Consider the following 24,410-nt stretch of genomic DNA (forward strand, 5'->3'; position numbering starts at 1 on the left):
AAAGAACAAATAGGTGAAAATATTTTCAAACAAGACTTACTGTGGTGATCATTTCACAGTATATACAAATATTGAATAATTAGGTTGTAACCTGAAACTAATTTGTTTTATGTTAATTATATATCACAAATTTAAACATAAAAATGTGTTTTTCTCATTATTAATAGACTTGTGTTTTTAAAAATTATACAAAATTGTTATTTTTCTGTTTTGAATTTCATCAATTAAAAAACTTGTGGAAGATTTCTTTTCCTCTCTCATTATTTAAGTTGTTACATAGTAACTTTAATGTTGTCGCAGCCACAGAGCCTAAAATATTTACTATATGGTCCTTATAAAAGTTTGCCAATTCTTTAATTGATTGATGTCAACTTGTGTTAAACATTTCCTACTGCTTCTTTTCCTTATGTTACTTTATAATACAGGTATATTCTGGTATTTCAGAAATATCTCTTGTATAAATGTAATTTTCATAGAAGATTGATAGTTGCAATAATTTTGAGTTGAATGACAGTTCCACAAACTGAAATATGTGTTCCTAATTTAATTTTCTTTATGAATTATTTTAGTTCTGGTGTTGTTTGGGAGATGAAACCAAAACAGAAATGGAAGCCTTTTAGTCAAAAGAACATAATGTTACTGGAACAATCCTATAAGAAATATCAAGCAGCAAAACAACATGGCTGGATCAAACTAGACAATAATTTTGAGGTATGTCAGAATTTTTTGTTTTTGATTTTATATATGTACTAGAGGCCTGGTGCACAAAAATTTGTGTACTGGCGGGGGAAGGGGGATGTGGGGAGGTGTCCCTCAGCTCCACTTGTGCCCTCTCACAGTCTGGGACCCCTTGGGAGATAACTACCTGCTGGCTTAGGCCCGCTCCCCGGGTGGCAAATGGCAGGCCTGATCCCTTGGTGCCTGCCCCGCCTCCCCAGGTCGCACCCACGGCAGGACTGATCCGGGGGTTGGGGTGCCACCCCGGGTCGGGTCGCACACGGGATGCCCGGGTGGGCCGGCCGATCGCTGCTGCCCCGCCTGGCCGCCCCAGGTCAGGTCGCACATGGACGCCCGCCGCCCCGGTTGCAGATAGCAGGGCCGGATGGCGGCAGGGCAGGCGAGATGGCGCTGTCCCGCCCTGCCTGCAGTATGCAAATTAGCCACCATCTTTGTTGGCAGTTAATTTGCATATCATGCTGATTAGCCAATGGGAGGCATAGCGAAGGTATGGTCAATTACCATGTTTGTCTATTATTACATAGGATTTTGTTGGTGATGTTGCTAATAAATAAAATTTTACTATCCAAGTGAAAATATGTGTGTGGAAGCTAATTTATAAGTAAATAAACTCATTTATTATGATTGGCATGACTAATATTTATTAATATAATTTTATTAGTATATTTTTAATTAAAATACATTGTTATTAAATCATATGCTGTATTACATTTTAATAATCTATTTACAAGACAAATAGTTTCACAGAATTAGTTTTGTTGTCAGATTATGGAGAAATTAAGATTGGTTGAAATATTTTTTTATTGGTATTGAATTTTACCAATATGTATTGCCTAATAAAGACTTGTACAAAATTATATATTTTAATGATGGAAAACTTGCTCAATTAAATTCATTAAATGTGATGATATGTCCACAAAGGTGTATATAGGCCCTTCCAGTGTTGACTCTGAAAGTTAATTTGCTCCAAGAAGACCCCAGAATCTTACTGCAATTTCTAGCTTGTTCTGATTCAGTCATACAGCTTTTTGTCTTTGTTATCTGATGGTGGAGTTTGCATTGGCTACCAGGTACCCTCCCCATTCTTCCCCCTCCCCCATAAATGTCAGCCATGCGCAAATGTAAATAACTGTACAATTAGTGTCAGTTGTAAATAAGCTGTCAGCTATTCATTGTTTAACTTTGTTAAAACAAAGTTTAAGAATTATCTAGAATTATCCATGACTATTGAAAATTTTAAAAAAAATATAAAGCATGACTTCCTTTAAGTACAGTTTATGTAATTGAAAAGTTCTCAGTTGTTTTCGTTTTCCTCATACTTTAGTATAAAAGTGATGATTCTGTTTCAAACATCTCAACTGTATTTCACCTTAAGGTAGATATTTTGGTGAGGCAGAAATTAAGATATTTTTCCCTTTTAATTTGTGAGTAAATGAGTATTTAAAATGGGCCACAGTGCTAATTAATTCCTGCTCATCACAAACACATGTTCTTTTTTCCCCCCCAGGTCAATTTTGATAAAACTCCAATGGAAATGCGCCTCCCTGTTCCGTGCCCTATAAAGCGAGATTTTTTATCAGGAATTCAAATTGAATTTAAGCAGTCTCCCCACCAGAGAAGTTTGAGGGCCAGATTGTATTGGCTTCAGGTACCACTGTCATCCTCACTTCAGTACCTATTCAGACTGTTCCTGACTTACGATGGTTCGAATCACAATTTCTGGACTTAATAATGTTGTGAATGCAATAAGCATTCAGTAGAAACTGTACTTTGAATTTTGAGTTCTTATATTTCCCCACATTAGTGATATGCAGTATGATAGTCTGGTGATGCTGGGCAGAGGCAGCAAGCCACATCTCCCCGTCACGTGATCATGAGGGCAACAACTGATGCTCTGCAGGGTAGTATTAAATACATTTTTGATTTAAGATATTTATCAGTATGTAACCCCATAACCCCATCGTAAGTGAAGGAGCGTCTGTATCTAATCACTTTGGGAATCTTGGGGATTCTAGCATACATTGTAATTAATGTCTTTCTTTTCATTTGTATGTTTATTCTCCTCTAAAATATCCTGTGGATTCAACATATTATTACCATCAAAGTCTAAAGATCTTGTCACGTTGAGACTATTTAATTTGACCAGTTAGCCTGCAAGAGTGGTTCCTTGAACTGAAATTGTTGTTTTTAAATACTCCTTTGAATTTTTCATGAGACCCCCAAATAGCATTTTCTTTTGTCATCCTACCTGGGCTATATTGGAGGTTGTTTGGGCAGCTGCTTTGCTTGTTCCCTTCTTCTTTTCCTTTCCTCTCTCCCTCTCTCTTTTTTTTCCCTTCCTTTTAACTGCTGGATATTATTTAGGACATTTTTATTCTTTTTCTTCTTTCATATCCAGCCTCCATTTACATTTTATTTAAACATAGTTAAAATCTCACATGATCCATAGGTACAAGTATTTCCATTAATGATGTACATGCTGTGTAATGTTAATGCAATGATGAGGATATTTACATATTCCTTCATATAAAAAAGCTTGCCCTTGCTGAAGTATATAAGAATTTTAGATTTAAGTGAAACTTCAAATAGTACCACATATACATACGGATCCTTAATTATGATGAAATTTGTGACATCTTCTATAGTATTGTCTCTGAAACGAAAAGTTTAAATTATTTGTAATCCTGCTGAGTTACTTTTCTTTTTTATACCCCCAGGTTGATAATCAGTTACCAGGTACAATGTTCCCTGTTGTGTTTCATCCTGTGGCCCCTCCAAAATCTATTGCTTTGGATTCAGGTAAAAAACAAAAAAACAAAAATTAAGTTGAATATTACTCTGTGTCAGGCAAAAGTTATTTAGCTGGTTATATTCTCCTCTGTCAACCTGGAATAATAAATCCTCTTGTTTAATTTCCTTTTTGTTTTATATAAATAAGGAATTACATAAGGAAATGTGTTTTTGAATCTGAAAAAAAATTAAGTTGTGATATACTCTGTTTATAAAAGTTAAGTAAATATTATTTTTACCTAATAGAAAGCTTGATTGCCTCTTTCTTGTTTTATTTCTTCCCCGTAGAACCCAAACCTTTCATTGATGTGAGTGTCATCACAAGATTTAATGAGTACAGTAAAGTCTTACAGTTTAAGTAAGTACATTTTCCTTTATTTATCTAAAGGAATTTAAAAATAAGACTCTACTTTGAAAATAGTAAATTATTTTCTACCTGAACATATTAATCCACTTTTGGTCAAGTAATTTTCTATGTTGAAATAATTCCTTCAAATGCCTTCTCCACTTTGTTACTCTAATTAGTATATAAAATAGTTAGTGAAATATAAATGACATATGTATTTGTGAGATGTATTCTTTAAAGTAATCGCTGTGGACTCTAAAGAAAGGGTAATGCATGCTATATCATCTCGTTGTATTTGTCTCTTCTGTAACATAAGTGTGGGAATTTGGGACTTTAAATGCTAAGTATCACCTTCAGTGAAATCTGTAATGAAAAAAAAAATCTCAGTCTAAGTAAAGTAGACTTTGAGTTTGTTAACATGACACTTTTTAAGAGATAAAGGAATAAGTACTGTGGCTTTTGGCAAAAATTGAAGTTGAAACATTGAAAATTACTAGGTTTGATAGAAACCCTTTTCCATTAAAAAAAATGTTTTCCCTCAGGTATTTTATGGTCCTCATTCAGGAAATGGCCTTAAAAGTTGATCAGGGGTTTCTGGGAGCTATAATGGCATTGTTTACCCCAGCAACTGACCCTGAAGCCGAAAGGAAACGGGTAACAATTTTTATTTCTTGGAAAAATTATAAAACTTGAAAAATTAAATCAGCCATTTTTTTTAAATAACTGTAGTAGAAGAAGAAAATTAAAATAGAAATTCTTGATTTATTTCTTTTTCAGACAAAGTTAATCCAGCAAGATATTGATGCCCTAAACACAGAATTAATGGAGACTTCAATGACCGATATGTCAGTTCTTAGTTTCTTTGAACATTTCCATATTTCTCCTGTTAAGGTTAGTTGTAATTATTATTTTGAAAATTTGGCAGAATTGTTGTAGAACTTTTAAAGGGGCTGTGTATAATCATGGGTTTTAATTTGTTGCATCAAATATTTGGTGGAATTTTGTTTGATAAGTTGAAATAATTAAGATAGTTCTCTGTAACATATGTATAACCATAATTCCCACAGAGAAACCACCAGAGCGTGCTTTCTAGTCTTGAATTAATAGCCCCTTTATTCAAGGAAGAAGCTGACAAAAGCATTTCTTAATTAAGCAAAGAAGTGCTCACCAACCTTTAATGTTTTGGTTGCACTTTGTAACTACTACCACTGCTTAAACAGAAAGCTATAATGGGTGCCCTCACCAGAATGTAAAAACGCTGAAGTTGCTATTATACTGTTGATGTGGTGTTTTTCACTCTTCCAACATCTGATTGTAACTAAGGGAGTAGAAAATTGGATACCTTTCACTTGCCTGATTTTGTACTTTATGAACCCATTTCCTTTTCTTCTTTTGTTGTTCTTTGTAGGTTTTATAGGAGAAGGTGACTGCTCAGGAAATTCACAAATGCTATCAACCATAATGCTGTAAACTTGTGTAATGGGGCAGATTAACAACTAAGTAACTCTAAAATATTGATGACCCATTACATTTTCAAAAACTATTCACAGCACATTATTTTCGGTAGCATTCACCAATCCATTCAGCTAAGTGAGGGATTTATAAAATGGAATTATTTTAAATTGACGTATTAGTTTGGTGGTATCAGACATATCCAGTGTTAGGTTTAAAATTGATATTGTTTTATGTGGTAGTTTATATACAATTTCTTTTGCATTAAGTGGAAATAAGTTATTTCTGAGTTTGAATAATATCTTCAAGAAATACTTATTGAATGGCTACAATCAAAGTTTCTGTGGGAGGTATAAAGTGACTTCATGGAGTTTATAATCTAGGGCAGTGATGGCGAACCTATGACACATGTGTCAGAGGTGACACGCGAACTCATTTTTTTGGTTGATTTTTCTTTGTTAAATGGCATTTAAATATATAAAATAAATATCAAAAATATAAGTCTTTGTTTTACTATGGTTGCAAATATCAAAAAATTTCTATATGTGACACGGCACCAGAGTTAAGTTAGGGTTTTTCAAAATGCTGACACGCTGAGCTCAAAAGGTTCGCCATCACTGATCTAGGGAGTATTCAGGTTTTTAGGCACACTGGGAATTGTGCCATGAAGTTGAATAATTAAGGTTATGAACTATAGTTACTTTCTTATCCCATGGTGACTTTGGCCTAGAGAAAGGCTGGATCTCTATCCACCTAAGCTTACCTTTCCTGGATCCCAACACTCTCTTGACTCTGCTGATGGGCAAAAGTCCACATCTAAGAAAAAAACCAACAACCAGGCTTTCCTGGCCTTACCCTAAGTCTGTTCTATTGAACTCTATCTGGGTTAGGTGGAATGCCTAGGGAATGGCAGAATGAGAAAGGACAGTCATCTGTTCTGTTTACACAGGTCACAATTTGACCTTGTTTTCTGGCACTGCTGCACTAATGATACAGCACAAAGTAGAATAAGCTAAATGGGAATGTGAAAGTCTCATGTTTCAGTACTGAGGTGAAGGGGCACGTGGAAGCTGAATACATTATTATTACATTTTAAAAACTTATTTAGCAACTTGCTAATGGTTGCCATAATGGTCACTTATTGTTACTTGTTATTATTGTTACTTGTAATTGTAACAATTGTTATAGTTAATTGTTGCCATAAGTTATTTACCTAATTGGATGAAAATAATTGATTATCCATTTTGACTGGTAGCTTACTTGTGAGCCATTTGACATTTTTCATCCTAAAATGATTATGCTATTTTTTTAAATGTTATTTTGGGTCCTCCATATAAACACAATCACATTTATACACTTTGAATAAAATTGTAGCTCTAAATTTGGAGCAGACTAATTTATATTTCACAAAATATGAGAATCAGGTAAGAATGAGTTATTCTGTGATAATTATATACTGAGTAACAAATAATGGCTTTCTTTAGGACCCTAATGAAAGATACAACATTTGTTTGTATCTAAAATATCTGTATGTAAATTTTTTTGTTTTGTTTTTACCTTCTATTTATTGAGTATTATTTTTCTTTTAGTTACATTTGAGTCTGTCTTTGGGTTCTGGAGGTGAAGAATCAGACAAAGAAAAACAAGAAATGATTGCAATTCACTCCATCAATTTGCTATTGAAAAGCATAGGTGCTACTTTGACTGATGTGGATGATCTTATATTTAAGTAAGATTTATGTTAAAGTACATTGGGAGACTTTTGTACCAAGGTTATCTTTCTGGATATTAATTTCCTTCATTTTTGCTAGAATGTTAGCTTAGAAAAATGATAAGTCTTACTACTTAAACTTGAAGAGTTTGGTCCCTTTCTAGTTATTCTCTTTTGGTATGCTTATTTTACTCATAAAGATAAGGTAAAGAATCTTGTGTTTTCTTAAGTTATTAATATCTTGATAATACACTAATGTAGATTAAAATTGAATTATTTTAGTAGTTTATATATTGACCATTTTTTAAAACAATTATATTTAGAAATATGTAGCTACAGGGTAAGATTTCAGTATAATCGTAAGGCAAATTATAGATTACAACTCTTTGCTGCATCTAATAGTATAATACTTAATGTGTGCCAGAAACATATATATTCAAGGAATGTTTATCGAATTGAATATTCATCTGTAGGATTAGAACAAGTAGTTACCTTGGAGAAAAAGACACATATCACTTTCACCTCAATTGTACACTATTAAATTTCGTGGATTCAAAGAATTAAAGATAAAGTTCAAGTTGAAAAGACTAAGAAAAAATAGAAGTTAATTGCTATTAGGTCTCTGAATAAAGGAAGTCTAAGTTTAAAAGTAAAGGAAACACTTTATAACAAAATCAAGAAAATTTAAAAAAAATAATTGAGAAAATATGAAAAATATGACACAAAGGATTAAGAGTCTTCCTATTTAACATTCATGAGAAAAAGCTAAAGATTCCAATGCCATATTGCCAGAGACAGTAAGTGATAACTCATAAAAGGGAAGGTACAGTGGCTGATAGAGATCTGAAATATTACATTTTATTATTTATCAAAGAATATATGAAAGTTATAGCAAATTATCAAAAGATTTCAAAATATGAGCAATTCTAGTACAAAAAAGGGGTGAGCCTGAGAAAAGGGTACCTTTGAAAAAAACCTGTATGAATGGAAAGTGATATATATCAAGAGTCTTAAATGGTTTTAGTCTTTCACTCAGTAATTATTTTGGGGAGAATTCCATAAAAATATCTTTAAATTTAACCAAAGAGTTATATTCAAAATTTGGAAATGCATGAGAGGAAGAATTGTTATGATACTTTACACAAAAGTGTTACATAGAATTTTGAATAACAGAGATAAATATTTATTCGTAACTAGAGATCTGGTGCATGAAATTCGTGCAAGGGTAGGGTCTCTAGGCCTGGCCAGTGATCAGGGCCAATCAGGGCCTTCCTTCCCTGGGCTGCCGGCTGCTGGCCAGGGCCATCCTTCGTTCCACGCTGCCCCCGGTGGTCACCGCATGTCATAGTGAGCAGTCAAACTCCCAGTTGGTTGAAATCCCGAGGGGACAATTTACATATTAGCCTTTTATTATATAGGATGTTAAGTGTAAAACTGCATACAGAATTTAAACATTTTAAAATTGTGTAGAAGAGAAAAGAAAGGATTCAAAGTGGTAATCACGGAAAGAAAAATTAAAAAATCCACTCTACGGGGGGATTATGGTTGACTTTTTTAAACCTTTTTATTTTTTTATGAAAGACTTGTATGAGAATGTACTATTTAAATAATAAATCTGTTACCATAATGTCAAGATCTCAAACATATATGTGGCAGATGTACAGATCTAATTGTAAAAGAATTAGCAATAATTAATCATTGAAATTTTAATTATCTTATTTTCAGAATATAATCTTAATACCTTTGAATCTTTCTTCTCCCAGACTTGCTTATTATGAAATTCGATATCAGTTTTATAAAAGAGATCAGCTCATGTGGAGTGTTGTTAGACATTACAGTGAACAGGTAATTTCTTATCATAATATCTCATAAGGAATATTCTTCATAAAATGTCAAAAGAAAACATTTGTATGTGATTGTGTGGTATTCAGTAATGTTTACCTAATTTATCCCAATTTGTAATCTTATTACTTAGTAGTTTCTTGAATGATTAATTTCTATTTCTTTTAGTTCTTTCCCCCTCTATATACCTATTTAAAAATTTCTTCTGGTGCCCTTTTCCCTTTGCAATTATATATTTATTCACTTTGGGAAAGAATAATGACTTAGGAATCATTACATTTTATTTTTTTCAGTGACTGCAGTTTCTAAGTATATTCTAGTAGAATTGCAAGAGGAATTCTAAGCCAGGTTCCTCCTCATGACTCAGTTACTCTGTGGTTCAGTTTGACTACTCAGAATTAGTAGTTGTTTCAGGGCACAAGAGCACCCTTGCTTACTGTGGTACTCCAAGGTACCATTCTCCTGCCTTCATCTGTTGGAAGGTGCTTTCTCCTGTTTTGTGTAGAGACATTCTGGTTATTAAATGTTCACATAAGCATAGATTTTTATTTGTTTTTCTTTTGGTTGTTATTCCCTATTTAGTTTCATAGTAATAGTGATGATAACAATATTAAAATTAAGGAACAATTACTGAATTATATATTCACTTAATGTGCATACTCAGTCATGCAAGGTCAGTATAATACACCTCCCATTTTACAGATGAGAAGACTGAGGCCTAGAGACTCATTGCCTTGTCTAAAGTTATATAACTGCTAAATGGCAGACTGTGCCTCAATCCTAGTTCCATCTAATTTGAAAGCCCCATGTAAAGTACTAGCATACTGCCTGCCGCATTGTGAAATATCAATTAGTGAACATAGTACTGGTCATTCTGCATTGCTTTCATTTAACAACCTAATTTAACCAGTACTCCCTCTTTTTCCTGTCATATCATAATGTTGTCTCTTCTAATAGTTGTAAAGGACTTAAATTCCTTTTTTTTTTTTTTAGTTCTTGAAACAGATGTATGTCCTTGTATTAGGCTTGGATGTGCTTGGAAACCCATTTGGATTACTTAGAGGTCTGTCTGAAGGAGTTGAAGCTTTGTTCTATGAACCCTTCCAGGTATTGGTCTTTTATTTATTTTAAGTATAGCTATAGGACAGTGGTCGGCAAACTCATTAGTCAACAGAGCCAGATATCAACAGTACAACAATTGAAATTTCTTTTGAGAGCCAAATTTTTTAAACTTAAACTATATAGGTAGGTACATTATTATTAACTTAATTAGGGTACTCCTAAGGCTTAGGAAGAGCCACACTCAAGGGGCCAAAGAGCTGCATGTGGCTCGAGAGCCACAGTTTGCCTACTACTGCTATAGGAAAATGGATGTTCTCTTTTATTAATGACAAATAATTTGTATTTTAACTGTATTTGGGAATTGAATAATATTCAGATAACAAAAATACAACAGAAAGCAACAAACTAACAAAAACTCATAGGTGCAATATGGTGGTTACCAGAGGGAAAGGAGGGAGGATGGAGTTAGAAAAGGGTAAAATGAGTCAAATGGTGACAGAAGGAGACTTAACTTCGGTGGTGAACACACAATAATGTAGTATACAGATGATTTATTATAGAATTGAACTCCTGAAACTTTTAGACTCATTAACCAGTGTCACCCCAATTAATTTAATAAAATGTAAATATATATATCAATATTCTATTTTTTATTTAAAATTACTTGAGATGACATTAAAAGATTGTTTTAGAATTAATTGAGCACTTCTGTTGTCTGGGCAATAAAGCATGCCCACATTTTCCAGGATTTAATTGTACTTGTAAGGAAGAATGCTACAGAGATTAAGACCATTTCAAGGCTGTTTCACCACTATGGAAGGAACTAATGGGGCAGTAAAAGCTGACTTAGTTTTATATTCAGGTTTTGCTCTAACCTGTTCTCCTCCATTTAAAGGATCCAGGAGCCCAAAGTAGTGAAGGTTTCAGAAGGACAAAGCAGAGAGAATAAATGGGAGCACAAGGAAGCCAATACTGTGTGGGCTCAGTCTTGTTACCAGTGGGGCTTGTTTAGCATTCTTTTCTTTTTTTAAATGTAGAAAATAACATTTACTTTTTCCCCTTTATTGATTAAGATATTACAAATGTGTCCTTATCCCCCCAATGTCCTCTCATCCCCCCAATCCTGCCCTCACCCTCACCCCTGTTGTCCACATCCATCGCTTATGCTTATATGCATGCATACAAGTCCTTTGATTGATCTCTCCCCCTCACCCCCACCCTCCCCTACCTTCCCTTTGAGTTTTGAGTATCTGATCGATGCTTCTCTGTCTCTACATCTGTTTTTGTTCATCGGTTTATGTTGTTCATTATAATCCACAAATGAGTGAGAGCATGTGATATTTATCTTTCTCTGACTGACTTATTTCACTTAGCATAATGCTCTCCAGTTCCATCCATGCGCTTGCAAATGGTAGGAGTTCCTTCCTTTTTACAGCAGCGTAGTATTCCATTGTGTAGATGTACCAAAAAAAACACACCTTTGTTTAGCATTATGATGGAACTTGGTGCTGAGAGGGCAGCTTCCGATTGTGACTGAGGCCAGGGGTTTACTCCTATTCAATTTTTGTCATCTTAAAGGGTATGTTGAGATCAGGTGGGTGGAAAGTGTCTTCAAAAATAATAGGTGTTCCATCAATATTTGGGTTTGAGGGAAAAAGCTGTGTCATCACATGTTATGGCTCGTTACAGATTCTGTATCTTCATGGAAATCCTGAAATACTAGATTAACAGTCTTAAACTTATTCTATTTTAAATAGCAATTTTTTGTTTCTTATTTTTGGCCAGGGTGCTGTACAAGGCCCTGAAGAATTTGCTGAAGGGTTAGTGATTGGGGTAAGAAGTCTCTTTGGACACACAGTAGGTATGTACCACATACATATGTAAATATATGTTTTATTATAATAATTAGTGACCCGGTGCACGGATTCATGCACATTGAAAGGAAATTAATTAGAAGGTGGCTGGCAGTGTGGGACTGGGCGAGATGGGCTGGACATGCCCTGGAACCAACCTCCCTCGGTCCCTCCCCGGCCTGCCACACCTGGGGTGGTGCCGTGGCTCGGGGGCATCTGCGGAGTGAGCGAGGTCCCTCTGGCAGGTGGGGTCCCTTGGCCTGGCCTGCGGGGATTGGGCTGAAACCAGCTCTCCGACATCCCCCGAGGTGTCCCGGAGTGTGAGAGGGCACTCTGCAAAGTTGCTGTCATACAGGGTATGGAATGCAAACGCAAGTGTGCAGTAAACCAGATTCGGGGCCGACAGTGTCCCAGCAACAACATAACCTAGGGCCGAAGGTGGAATCACATGGCACCGTGAGGAATCAGGCTCTCTGGTTTCGGCATGTGTCACCTGAGAACCGCCACTGCCAAGTCACCACAGCTCAGCAGCTCCTGCATTAAGCGTCTGCCTCCTGGTGCTCAGTACGCGTCATAGTGACCAGTCAAACAGCTGGACCCTTAGCATATTAGCCTTTTATATATCTATAATAATAAAAGCATAATATGCTAATTAGACCAGACAGCCAAACGACCTCCAGACGTCCTTCCAGACGAAGCCACAGCGGCGGAGGCTGAGGCAGAGGTGGTTAGGGGCGATTAGTCAGGCAGGCAAGCAGTTGGGGTCAATCAGGCAAGCAGGCAGAGGTGTTTAGGGGTGATCAGGCAGGCAGGCAGAGTGGTTAGGGGTGATCAGTCAGGCAGAGGAGGTTAGGGGAGATCAGGCAGGCAGAGGAGGTTAGGGGTGATGAGGCAGGCAGGCAGGCGAGCAGTTAGGAGCCAGTGGTCCTGGATTGCGAGAGGGATGTCCAACGGGATTGGGCCTAAACCGGCAGTTGGACATCCCCTGAGGGGTCCCAGATTGCAAGAGGGTGCAGGCCGGGCTGGGGGACACCCTCCTCCCCCCCTGCATGAATTTTGTGCACCGGGCCTCTAGTATAAGATTATAAAATTCATTGTTTATGAAAAACAAATTATTGTATTTTATAAAAAGATGATTTTTCTAATCCTTTTAAAAGATGTGTTCTCTTGTTCTTAAATGGAAAGTAATTTAACACTGATTTGCTGGATTTTTTATGTCTTTGTAGTATAGAATCCATGTACTTTAAGTAGTTTTATTTCTCTTCTTGGTAAACGGGAAACATAAAAAATAAATGTTTGCATTTTTATGTATGAGACAGAATTTTAAGCAATGCTTAGTTTAAGCAGTCGCGTGCTATGTACAGTGGTAATGCTTGTTAAAGAAACAATGCAGCTTACTTCTTTGGGCCTTTTGATAGGTGGTGCAGCAGGCGTTGTATCTCGAATCACCGGTTCTGTTGGAAAAGGTTTGGCAGCAATTACATTGGACAAGGAATATCAGCAAAAAAGAAGAGAAGAGATGGGTCGACAACCTAAAGATTTTGGAGACAGCTTGGCCAGAGGAGGAAAGGGCTTCCTGCGTGTAAGTCTACTGCTGAATCCTCAAGAAGCCCTCGACTTTTATGTACACTTTAGATATGTACTCTTGGAGTACTGCTTGAGAGCCGATGTCTGTTAGAGTGGCAGTAGTGATACATTGTGAACTTTTCTGTTTCCTTTTTGCTCTCCTCCTCCGTTATCATCATCAGATCTATCCCCGAAATTGCAGACTTAGTTTGGCACTTGGGTTGGAGTGAAAACTCCATAATGATGGCAGGTTAGCACTGGTGTGGAAGGGAAGGAATATATAAGCAGAGAAATATGGCAAATGATGATACCTGGGGGGAGGAGGAGTTTAGGTCATCATTAATGGACCATTCTGTGGAAGGGAGGTGTAGAAGTTGTGTATAAACCAGAAGCTGCCATTCACTACTTCTCAGTACTTTAAAAATTATACCAGAGGCATGGATACCTGGAACAGACTGACAGACCTCAGAGGGGAGATAGGTGGCGGGGAGGGGGACTGGAAGAGATTAGTCAAGGAACATATATGTACAGCCCATGGACAGAGACAACAATGTGGTGAAGGCTTGGGGGTCAGGGGGTGGCAGGGTCTGAAGGGGATAAAGGGAGGGGAATAGGGGGCATCTGTAATAGTGTCAACAGCAATAACAACAAACGCATTCCCCCCAAAAACCATTCTCTCACACATACACACACACACACACACACACACACACACACGCGTGCGCTCGCGTGCGCGCGCGCGCACACACACATGGTGGGGAGTTAGTGTCTAAATGGTAAGTTAAATATTAAAAAAAACTTTTAGGGCAAACATTACAATAAATTTTGTGACTGTAGCACAATAATGAATATAAATCTAATTCATAATATACTTCGAGTTAAGCAGGTAGGCCATTATTGGGTAGAGGGGTTAATCACATTTTCAAACAAAGAAACAAAAAATTATGCAGGTAATATATGAATATGGTTTAATTATGGATTACAAATGAACATTCTCCTTATAAGTAATTATAAAAACATAACTTTTCCTTTTATATTTAATAAGTAATGAAAACATTATAGGTAAGCTCTAAGTACTCTTTGGTCATCCCTCACCTCTTTGCAGGGGTATCTAATCTTTTCAATAGGGTATATTCCCTTAGTTCTTTTTCTATATGTTTATATAACATGCAGGTAGTTTTAATTAATGCCACTACTTGACAATTATTAGGAATGTATAAATATATTACTATTTTAATTTTGGAAATTTCAGGAAGCTATACCTGCTGTGTTTGTGCCAGTGATTTGTAATGTTGTATGTTGTCTCCTCAAAATCTTTCAGGGGTCCCTTCATTATCAATTTCCACACTTTCATTAAGTTATAAGTAATCTCATTAAAATTTATAAGTAGATATTAAGGTTAATTTGGCTCAACTCACTCATTTTGCAGTTATAGAAACAGATTTAACACCCAAAACTAATACAAAATAATAATTGAATGTAAGCTGTAATTGAAAAAATAAATAAAACAAAAAATACCATATGAAATAACAACAAAAATAATCTTTTCACCTGCTTTACTGTTCTTTCTGTTACAAAATTTTACTTCTACAAGCTGCTTTCATTTAACATTTGCTGTGACATTTTAAAAATCATAGTGTTCACCTCTATGTACATGTTGTTCACATTATCTAATAAGTACTTGTGGGTTTTTGTTTTTTTGTTTTTTTGTTTTTTTCTAGTGTGTCTGTAGAGACCTCTAGTGGTTGATTTAAAATTAAGCACCCTCATTCAAGTTTGACTGTATGATTGATTTCTCTTTCAGGGAGTTGTTGGTGGAGTGACTGGAATAATAACAAAACCTATGGAAGGTAGGTTGATAATCTTTCCCTCATGTACAGGCTCTGAAGAGTTGATGCATGGTAAACATAGTAAATTTTATTGCTAATAGGTATTTGATTGGGAGAATTTCTGATTAATTTTATGTTCATAGTTCTAAATTATTGTTTAATGAATATGCTTTTCTCAGAAAGTAGAGGGGGTAAGTAGTAGACTGTAATTTAGACTTCAAATGTTATGTTCAGGAAGTTCATAAACTAGATTGCTTTGGGCCTTCAATACCTACTAACTTATTTTTTTATCCTATTTTAAAAACCACATTGCTTTACTTAGTGCAATATGTATCAAAATCCCAATTGGCTTCTTTATAGAAATTGATAAGCTGATTCTAAAATTTAAACAGGAATTTAAAGGATTGCAAATAGCCAAAGAAATCTTGAAAAAATAGAACAAAGTTGAGGACTTGTACCATCTAATTTAAAAATTTACTATAAAGTTACAGTAACAAAGACAGTGTAGTACTAGCATATGGATAAACATATAGCTGGATCAATGAAATTGAGATTCTAGAAATAAACCTTTACATTTATGGTGAATATATTTTTTAGAAGCGTGCCAAGATAATTTCATAAAGAAAAAATAGCCTTTCAACAAATGATATTGGGACAACTGGAAGTAAATATATGGAGTTTATATTTTATGACATAGCAATTCCACTCCTAGCTATATACCCTAGAGAATTTAAAACATGTTTGCCCCAAAACTTGTATATAAATATTCATGAAAACATTATTCATAGTAGCCAGACTATAATAGCAACCCAAATGTTCATCAACTAATGCATGGATAAACGAAATGTGGTATATTGATATAATGAGACATTATCCAGATGTAAAAAGAAATCAAGTACAGATGCTTCTCAACTTATGATGCAGTTATGTCCCGATAAACCAATTTTAAGTTTAAAGTATCATAAGTCAAAAATGCATTTACTACTACACTGTAAGGTATTGGTTGCTTACCCACATGATCACATGGCCACCTGGGAGCTGAGCCTCACTGATGCTGCCTTGCATCATGAGACAGTATCATCTGCATACTGCTAGCTCAGGAAATTCAAATTAGTTTTTACCGAATGGATATTGCTCTCATACCATCGTAAAGTCAAAAATCATAATTCGAACAATTGTAAATTGGGAACTGTCTATACAGTATAAGGTGGATGAACCTTGTAAACATGATGGCAAGTGGGAAGGCTAAACATACCACCTATTGAATGATTCCAATTGTAGGAAGGTCCACAATAGGCAAATCCATAGAGATAGAAAAAAAAGTAGATTAGTGACTGCCTAGGTTTGACTGGTGGGAGGAAGGAGGTGAATTGCATAAGATCGCATGGGGAAGGGCCAGGGGGAATGGGGAATGACTGCTAATAGGCATAGGGTTTCTTTTTGAAATGATAAAAATTTTCTAAAATTGAATCTGGTGAGGTTACACAACTCTGAATATACTAAAAAAATTTTAATTTATACTTTAATGGGTACATTATATGGTATATGAATTATATTTCAGTAAAGTTCACACATACCATATATATATAATAATAAAAGCATAATATGCTAATTAGACTGGATGTCCTTCTGGACGACCTTCAGGACAAAGCTGGGGCTGCCAGGGCCAGCCCCTTGCATGAATTTTGTGCTTCAGGCCTCTAGTATAGATATATATTAATGTACACTGCTTGAAAAATTTCCTGACAGCTGGCATAAAAAAAGAAGATATTTTCTGGTCAGTTCTTAGACCTTCTAGTCACAAATACTGACTAACCTCTTGAGTCACTAGTTATAAATTTGAACATGCCTCACGATTACCTGGAAGGTTTATTAAAACAGATTGCTGCACTGGCTGGGTTGCTAAATGATTAGAGTATTGCCTGCAGATTGAAGGGTCTGGGTTTGATTCCCAGTCAAGGGCTTGTACCTGGGTTGCAGACCCTATTCCAGCCTTGGTCAGGGCGTGTACAAGAGGCAACTGATTGATGTGTCTCTCACATCAATGGTTCTCTCTCTCTCTCTCTCTGGTCCCTCCCTTCCACTCTCTTTAAAACTCGATGTCGGGGGGGAGTATCCTTGGGTAAGGATTAATAAAAACAGATTTCTGGGACCACTCCCAGAGTTCCTAATTCAGTAGGTCTAGGATTTGGCCTAAGTGTGCATTTTTAACACACTTTGAGAACCACTGATTATCATGTTATCATTAAATTTAACTTCTTCAGAAAGCCAAATTTTGGAAGCTTTTTGAGTAAGCATTTTGGCATTTCACTCAGGCTTCTGTTGTGTTCAAACTTGATTATTTTAAAATATCTTTATACATTCATTGTCTTTGGTTTTATGAAGGTGCCAAAAAGGAAGGAGCTGCTGGATTCTTTAAAGGAATTGGAAAAGGGCTTGTGGGTGCTGTGGCTGGTCCCACTGGAGGAATCATAGATATGGCCAGCAGTACCTTCCAAGGAATTCAGAGGTAATTAAGTATATACTATGTGCAAGATATGTGTCTGTGTGCTAATTGTTGCTAGGGATACATAACTAGGTAAATATTTTGCTTCCTGTATGACAGGTTCACTAAGTAGAGTGCCACCAGAAAGGAGTAAGAGGAGACATTGTTTATGCCTAAATTTCTCTTTTTTCTCAATGAATGTTTATTGATACCTACTATATGCTACACACCAAGGATACAAAGAATGGACAACCTAGTCTTTGCCTTTATTTTTTGATGTTTCTTTTCTTTCTTTCTTTCTTTTTTTTTTTTTAATAGTTGGGAGAGGTTGGAGTCAGACAGACTTGGTTTTAATATTTGTTGCATTATTTGGGACAAGTTATTTAAAAGTACTCTGATTGTTTTTATCAAATACTGATATAATATGGAGCATAGTACAGTGTTTTATCAACATATATACTTGTATTATTTTGAAGGATTCTCACAGTTTCTCATACTTATTCTGATGCCTTATACAGGGCAGCAGAATCAACTGAGGAAGTGTCCAGACTCCGTCCCCCTCGCCTGATCCATGAAGACGGCATCATTCGCCCCTACGACAGACAGGAATCCGAGGGCTATGATTTATATGAGGTATAAGTTCTGTTCTTATGGTCATGAGTGAAATTTAATTTTAAAGATTTCTAGGATCAGAATTTCATGGGTGGTTCGTGAAGTTCCTCATTCATGAACTTTTTTAGAGATTACACAAAGAACATGGTTTGTAGAGTAGAATTTGATTGCTTTATTTTAGTGTAATGTGTTAAATGGGAATAACTGGTAATTTTTTTTCTGCACAGGCGCAAAGCTTTTTTTGTACAGAAAGGATAATATTAAAAGAAGTTGTAGGCTTTATTACTATTTGTGTGATAGCTCATTTAGTTAACATTGTTAACTTTGGTTTTCTGCTTTGTAGCTAATTACTGGAATTTCACTGCTTTCTTTTATCTCAACCAAATCTACTTATTTGGACTACTCTGTAAATCCAGATTTACTTAGATAAACAGAAGCTGGAGGAGAGAAAAAAAGATTATGTACAATTATAATAGTTTCAAGCCTTAAAAAATTTAAAGGATTTTTTTGGCTTTTAGTTTTTACTGTATTTAAATAATATAGACCTTGTATAAATATACTCCAATGATTAGCTTTCCCCCCAAATAAATTTATTACTATTTTTCTACTTTCATTTTAAAATAAAATGACTCTTCATTGTTATTAGTCTATGGCTTTTATTATATGTGATTACATTTTATTTATCTGCATGCTTCTAACTTTATTTTCTTTCTTTTTCTGCCTACACAGCAAGAACTGGAAATACAGGAGTAAATGTCTCCTATACCACTACTTGATTTCATCCTTAAAAATCAAAACAAACTGTGGTATTAATTGACTGTCTTTGATTTATTTAGATTGAGAATCCATTTTCATGAGCTTTTTTTAAAATAAAAATCTGAACTTTTTATTGTAGTGTCTTGACTACAAATAAAAATGGTGGTATTCATGGTAATACTATACAGGAGTAAGAGATCAATATAAAAGATTAAATAATGCAGAAAAATCAACTCTCTTCTCCATTTAGTTGGCGAAAGACTTTAATTGAGCTCAGAAGCACACATTTTAACTATTATTTTGAAAATTTTATCTTTTCTTGTGGTATTCATGTACATTTCAGTTAAAGTTGGAAAAAGGAAAATTATGTCCAATATATTATGTATTCTTTGGTTTATGAGTCCTGATGATGGAATTACATAACTTTGTTTCATAAATAACCCTAAATTTACCCAGGTTATGGAAGTATTAACTGGGGCATATGTTTTAATAACTGAAGTGTCAGTTGTTCTGTCTGTCAGTGAATTTTGAGAATGTGTTTCCTTACTCTTTTTCCTTTTTAAAACTCTTGGTATTCTTGCTAGATAAATGGCAATCATTTTATAATTATGTACATACATTCTCAGCCTTTAGCATTTATACTTTTCAAAAATTGAATTTCCTTGTTGGTTATGCTAATTTCACAGTTATATTACTTTTAATTAATGTAAATAGAGTTGAACATGTAATTAGGCAAATTGCTTATGTGGCACTTGAATTCATAGATATATTTATTTTTAAAAGCTAACGCTTTTTGTTTTTAAGTCCTCCTTATCTTCATGAGAACAAAATACCATAAACGATCATTTTGAAATTAGCGCCTTCATAGTTAATTTTCAGAGTAAGTTATCATTCTTTTCCCCCAAATTGAAACCAGAGTATAAACTTAGATTTAATGTGTTATACATTTGAAGAGAATGAAACTGTTAGCATATAGCTGGTCAGTTGGATTATATCTATTTTTGATTCATATACTTATGATCATATAATATTTAAAATGGTGTTTCTTGCTTTTTTCATTTTAATTATATTTTAAACCATAATTAGCAAAAGAGTAATTTAAATGCTTCACATTTAAAACAAGCACTTTAAAGAAAAAAGAATGATATCCAAAGACCAGCCTAAAACTCTAGCTGACAATTATTTCACATAATTGAGAATTGGCAAAAATGTCCCTGCATATACAGTTTCTGTAAGAATCTGGCACAATAACTAATTCAAGATGCTGTCTTTAATTATCACTAATAATTACTCTTCCTTCTTAGGTAAAAGTAACTATTTTTAATTTACCTGGATATATTGCAATTTTAATGAGACTTGATTTTTGGGAAATTGTATTAACTTGTTAAACATTTTTTAACTTACTGTTTACTTTCTGTTTGTTTAGCTTTTTATATTGTTAAACTTTTCCTTGTAATGATCCGTTTTACAACTGCTTATGAATAAGCACAAAACTTCAAGAAGCTTTTTATTATTAAAGCTAAATGTAGTTATCTTGTCTGATTTATTTGTTTTTGTTAATATCAGACATCTTTTAAACTTTTATATGTTATTTTAGTTACTGGAAGAAATAGAGTGATTGTACATTAATAAGATGACTTGGTAATTTTTCTCAATGAGTGACAAGTGTAGGCTGTTTCATCCCTTGCCCATCTTGCTATAATCGGTTATGTATGATATATTTATTGATTATCTAGACTGTGCTGGATATACAAAAGAAATAAGACTTCTGTCCTTAAGAGACTAAGTATAACATAATGTCTAAATATTAAAGAGAAGTAGAGTATAAAATTATTTTCTCCTAGCCTTGATTTGTTATATGGGTACATTCTAAATATTTATTTGGGAATTTTTTTATTTTCTCCATTTTCTTTTTCTTCTGATTATTGCTCTGTATTATTTAATGCCCAGCTTTGAAAGTTACTAAATCATATACTGTGTTTTTATAGGATATATTTTGCTTATTCTCTATTCTCCTAGAATAATTACTATATATATACATATATATATATATATATACACACATATACATATCTATATGGCCAGATCTTATTTCATACTCATCTTGGTTCACATACATATGATCATATAATATTTAAAATGGTGTTTCTTGCTTTTTCATTTTAATTGTATTTTTTCATGTTCATAGAAATATTTCATTCTTAGTTCTTGCATTACCATCTATTAAGGTAACCATGTACTATGTGTTTGACCATTCCTAATTCTTGACATTAAAGTTGTTTCTGTTATTTTAATAACAGTAATAATGAAGCATTATTATATACATTGCTTTTTCATATCTTGTATTATTTCCTTAGAATTTACTTGAAATATAAATTGAATCCTCTTGCTAAAGATTGTAAATTCCTCAAGATGCATTTTGGGAAGAGAGAGTGAATATTTTATTAACTAATCTGGTATCTTGCTGCCATCAGTGACTATCTTAAATCTGAATCTCAGAGTGTAGTGGATTTTAGTACTGCCTAAAAAACAAGGTTCCTATAGTATATTATGGTGATAAATTATACTTTAAAAGCTTTCAATAGTTTAAAGATAGCAATAGATTGATAACTAATGAAAGTGCATAAACGATGGAAAGTTGGTAGTATTTTTTTGTATAATGCATCTAAAATCCAAAAATTTTAACATATTTAAATTTCAACATTGAAAATAAATTTACTAAATTATTATATTTATTTTCCATTCTCTCTTTATTAAATAAATTGTTATAGATGTTAAAAGATTTTAGCTAATTCACACAAGCTTGATGTAAAACAGTGACTGTTAAACTCCACTTCTCTGAGATTCATTCTGAAGATGAGACCCCAGTTCTTTGAGTATTCATCTCTGTCCATAGCTTTTTATGATCATCAAAGAATGACTGGGAACTTTAAAAAACGTGTATTTAAAATTGAAATAATAACAGGTCTGCTTGTGATTGTTATTGATTACATTATCTTTTAATATTGGTGTTATATTCTTGGTTATTCTTAGTTATAAAATGTTAAGGTCTTGGGGGATGGAAAAATATTAAGGTCTTGTTTATTGGGTATATTTATGTTTTGTGTTTACATATATCTTTATCTAATCTTTAATTATACGTTACAGATAATATCAATAATATTTCATTAACGTTAGTTATAAAACATAACTGTTTGTTTTTAATGTGTTGACTAATTTAAGTAGTTTTGAGATAGTTGAAATGTAAACAAATGTATTTTAATGTGCTACTATTTATACTTGAATTATTTTGTTTGTAATTGTTGTTAGCAATAAATTGTAACAGCTATTTGAAAATCTTAGAAATTTTTTTATGTGTTTTTATATTAAATTTTCTTCTCTCTCAGGAACATAATTTGATACATACATATACTTCTCATGCATATTTAACCTATAAAACTAAATACTCAAAACACTAAGTTGATCAGTTATCTTGGAATTTTATTATATGTATATCTACCTCTTTGTAAAAGCAGTGGTTCTTAGCCTTTGAGAAGGATCACAGACATTTAAAAATATCAGATGAAAAATATGAACCATCATCTGAAAGAAGTTGCAGAACCACATTTTCAAAATTTTATGTTCTATTTTAGGTAGTTCATAGCCCTGCCAACATGTTTTCATGGACCCCAGGTTAAGAACCCCTGTAATATTAATGTCCAAGTTTTAGCATATGTTCATATTCTCATGAATGAAAATGTGTGATTATTTCTAGTAGATATTCTCAAATTTCTTAAGTTATCACGGAATGAAATGTTAATTTATCAGGATCACTTAGTAAGCATTTAATACATATTTGTCTTTTAAGGAACAGTGGAAGTTAATTTATAAACATGTGATAAATATTTTTTTAGCTTCACATGAGAATATGTGGAATTGTGCTTTGTTCCTAATATTTTTCCTATCATTGTTATTAAAATTAGCTAATATACAATATTAAAAATACTGTTTGAATGCATGTATTATCCACATCTTGAGGGCTTTTTTGTGTTTTTTTTTTCAGAATCATGTCAAAAAGTTAGAAGGAGAGACGTATCGATATCATTGCGCTATTTCTGGAAGCAAGAGGACAGTCCTTATGATTACAAATAGGTATTAACTTCAAGTGACATCTTTCCAATTGCCAATGATATAGATCTTAAGAATTTTGAAGACTAAAATGTTAGAGGATGTGGAGAGCTATATTCCAACTGCAAAAATGTTCATTGTCATAGACTCCAGAAACACTGAGCTGATGGGTCCTTTGAGATCATCTGTTCAGACCCTCTCATTTTGGAGATGCAGAAACTATGAGTCAGCATGGCTTAGGGGCTTATCCAAGTCACAAAACTACTAAAAAATAGTGTCTAGAATAGATTTCATAAATGCAATAGCCATATGGTTGTATGTGAACTAGAGGCCCGATGCACAAAAATTCATGCAAGAGTAGGCCTTCCTTCCCCTGGCTGCCAGCACCGGCTTCCCTCCAGCACCCAGCACCCAGCACCCAGGCTGCTTCTCTCCTCTGGCCACCCACAGGCACCAGGGACCCCAGCCGGCTTTCCTCGGGCCGCTCGCAGGCTCCCGGGACCCTGGCCATCTTTCCTCCTGCCCCAGCTTTGTCAGGAAGGACATCCGGAATGATGTCCAGTCTAATTAGCATATTACCCTTTTATTATTATAGGTTATAAATTTACTTATGGAGGGTGAATTCATGAATCACTTTTTCCCACTAGGTTTTATTTTGGATGATAAGCATAGCTTTTTTAAAGGATGATAATTATTTCTGTAGTTTTATTCCATTTTTTTCTAAGTGTTTTGGGAGTTGTAGATAATTTTTCTAAGTAAAAGAACTTTGAACTACTGTTTATTTTCTCTATGTCACTTATTCCAAAATGGTAATACGATAATTATAGATTAATAATTTTCAAAACTTTCTAAGTTATGTAATTTTGTAGGACTAAGGCAAAGTACCTACAGTAAGCAAAATCTGCATTAGGTTTCTTAGTAATGCATTTAAATATATTTGATTGGGAAGGAGAGAAAGTAAAGCTAAAATGATAGGATTTAAACTTAAACCTACAAGCTTTTTTAAAAAAATAGTTCATGTATTTTGAGAGAGAGAGAGAGAGAGAGAGACTTCCATGTGAAAACACAACATTGATCTGCCTCTTGCATGCCCCCCACTGGAGATCAAGCCAGCATGTGCCCTTGACTGGGAATTGAACCTCAGCCTCCTAGTGTAGGAGATGATACCCAACCCACTGTGCCACACCAGCCAGGGCTCTACAAGCCTTTTAAAAAAGAGAATCTGTCATCTGATTTGCCCATTAATTAAGAAATTAAAATA

General features: G+C 34.3%; 1 protein-coding gene across 2 annotated transcripts in view; it reads left to right on the forward strand.

Annotated features, from left to right (window-relative positions):
* Positions 1-24,410, forward strand: part of VPS13C (vacuolar protein sorting 13 homolog C) — a 183,367-nt gene that overhangs the window by 150,817 nt on the left and 8,140 nt on the right. The window contains exons 66-81 of one of the 2 annotated variants that reach the window (XR_011472254.1): positions 570-711; positions 2,246-2,386; positions 3,456-3,537; positions 3,817-3,886; positions 4,417-4,528; positions 4,652-4,765; positions 6,916-7,055; positions 8,801-8,882; positions 9,873-9,986; positions 11,727-11,802; positions 13,213-13,376; positions 15,165-15,210; positions 17,575-17,698; positions 18,193-18,307; positions 19,016-19,922; positions 23,085-23,161. Coding sequence is in view for 1 of the 2 variants with exons in the window: in XM_070421598.1 (XP_070277699.1) it covers positions 570-711; positions 2,246-2,386; positions 3,456-3,537; positions 3,817-3,886; positions 4,417-4,528; positions 4,652-4,765; positions 6,916-7,055; positions 8,801-8,882; positions 9,873-9,986; positions 11,727-11,802; positions 13,213-13,376; positions 15,165-15,210; positions 17,575-17,698; positions 18,193-18,307; positions 23,085-23,173 (1,611 nt within the window). In the remaining variant the exon portion in view is untranslated. Of the gene's footprint in view, positions 1-569; positions 712-2,245; positions 2,387-3,455; positions 3,538-3,816; positions 3,887-4,416; positions 4,529-4,651; positions 4,766-6,915; positions 7,056-8,800; positions 8,883-9,872; positions 9,987-11,726; positions 11,803-13,212; positions 13,377-15,164; positions 15,211-17,574; positions 17,699-18,192; positions 18,308-19,015; positions 19,923-23,084; positions 23,174-24,410 lie in introns of those variants that run through there. The other variant, XM_070421598.1, reaches the window with a different exon arrangement.

Source organism: Myotis yumanensis, unplaced genomic scaffold (genome assembly GCF_028538775.1).
Source record: "Myotis yumanensis isolate MYYU_CA2020_CCGP unplaced genomic scaffold, mMyoYum1.0.hap1 SCAF_1, whole genome shotgun sequence".
NCBI lineage: Eukaryota > Metazoa > Chordata > Mammalia > Chiroptera > Vespertilionidae > Myotis > Myotis yumanensis.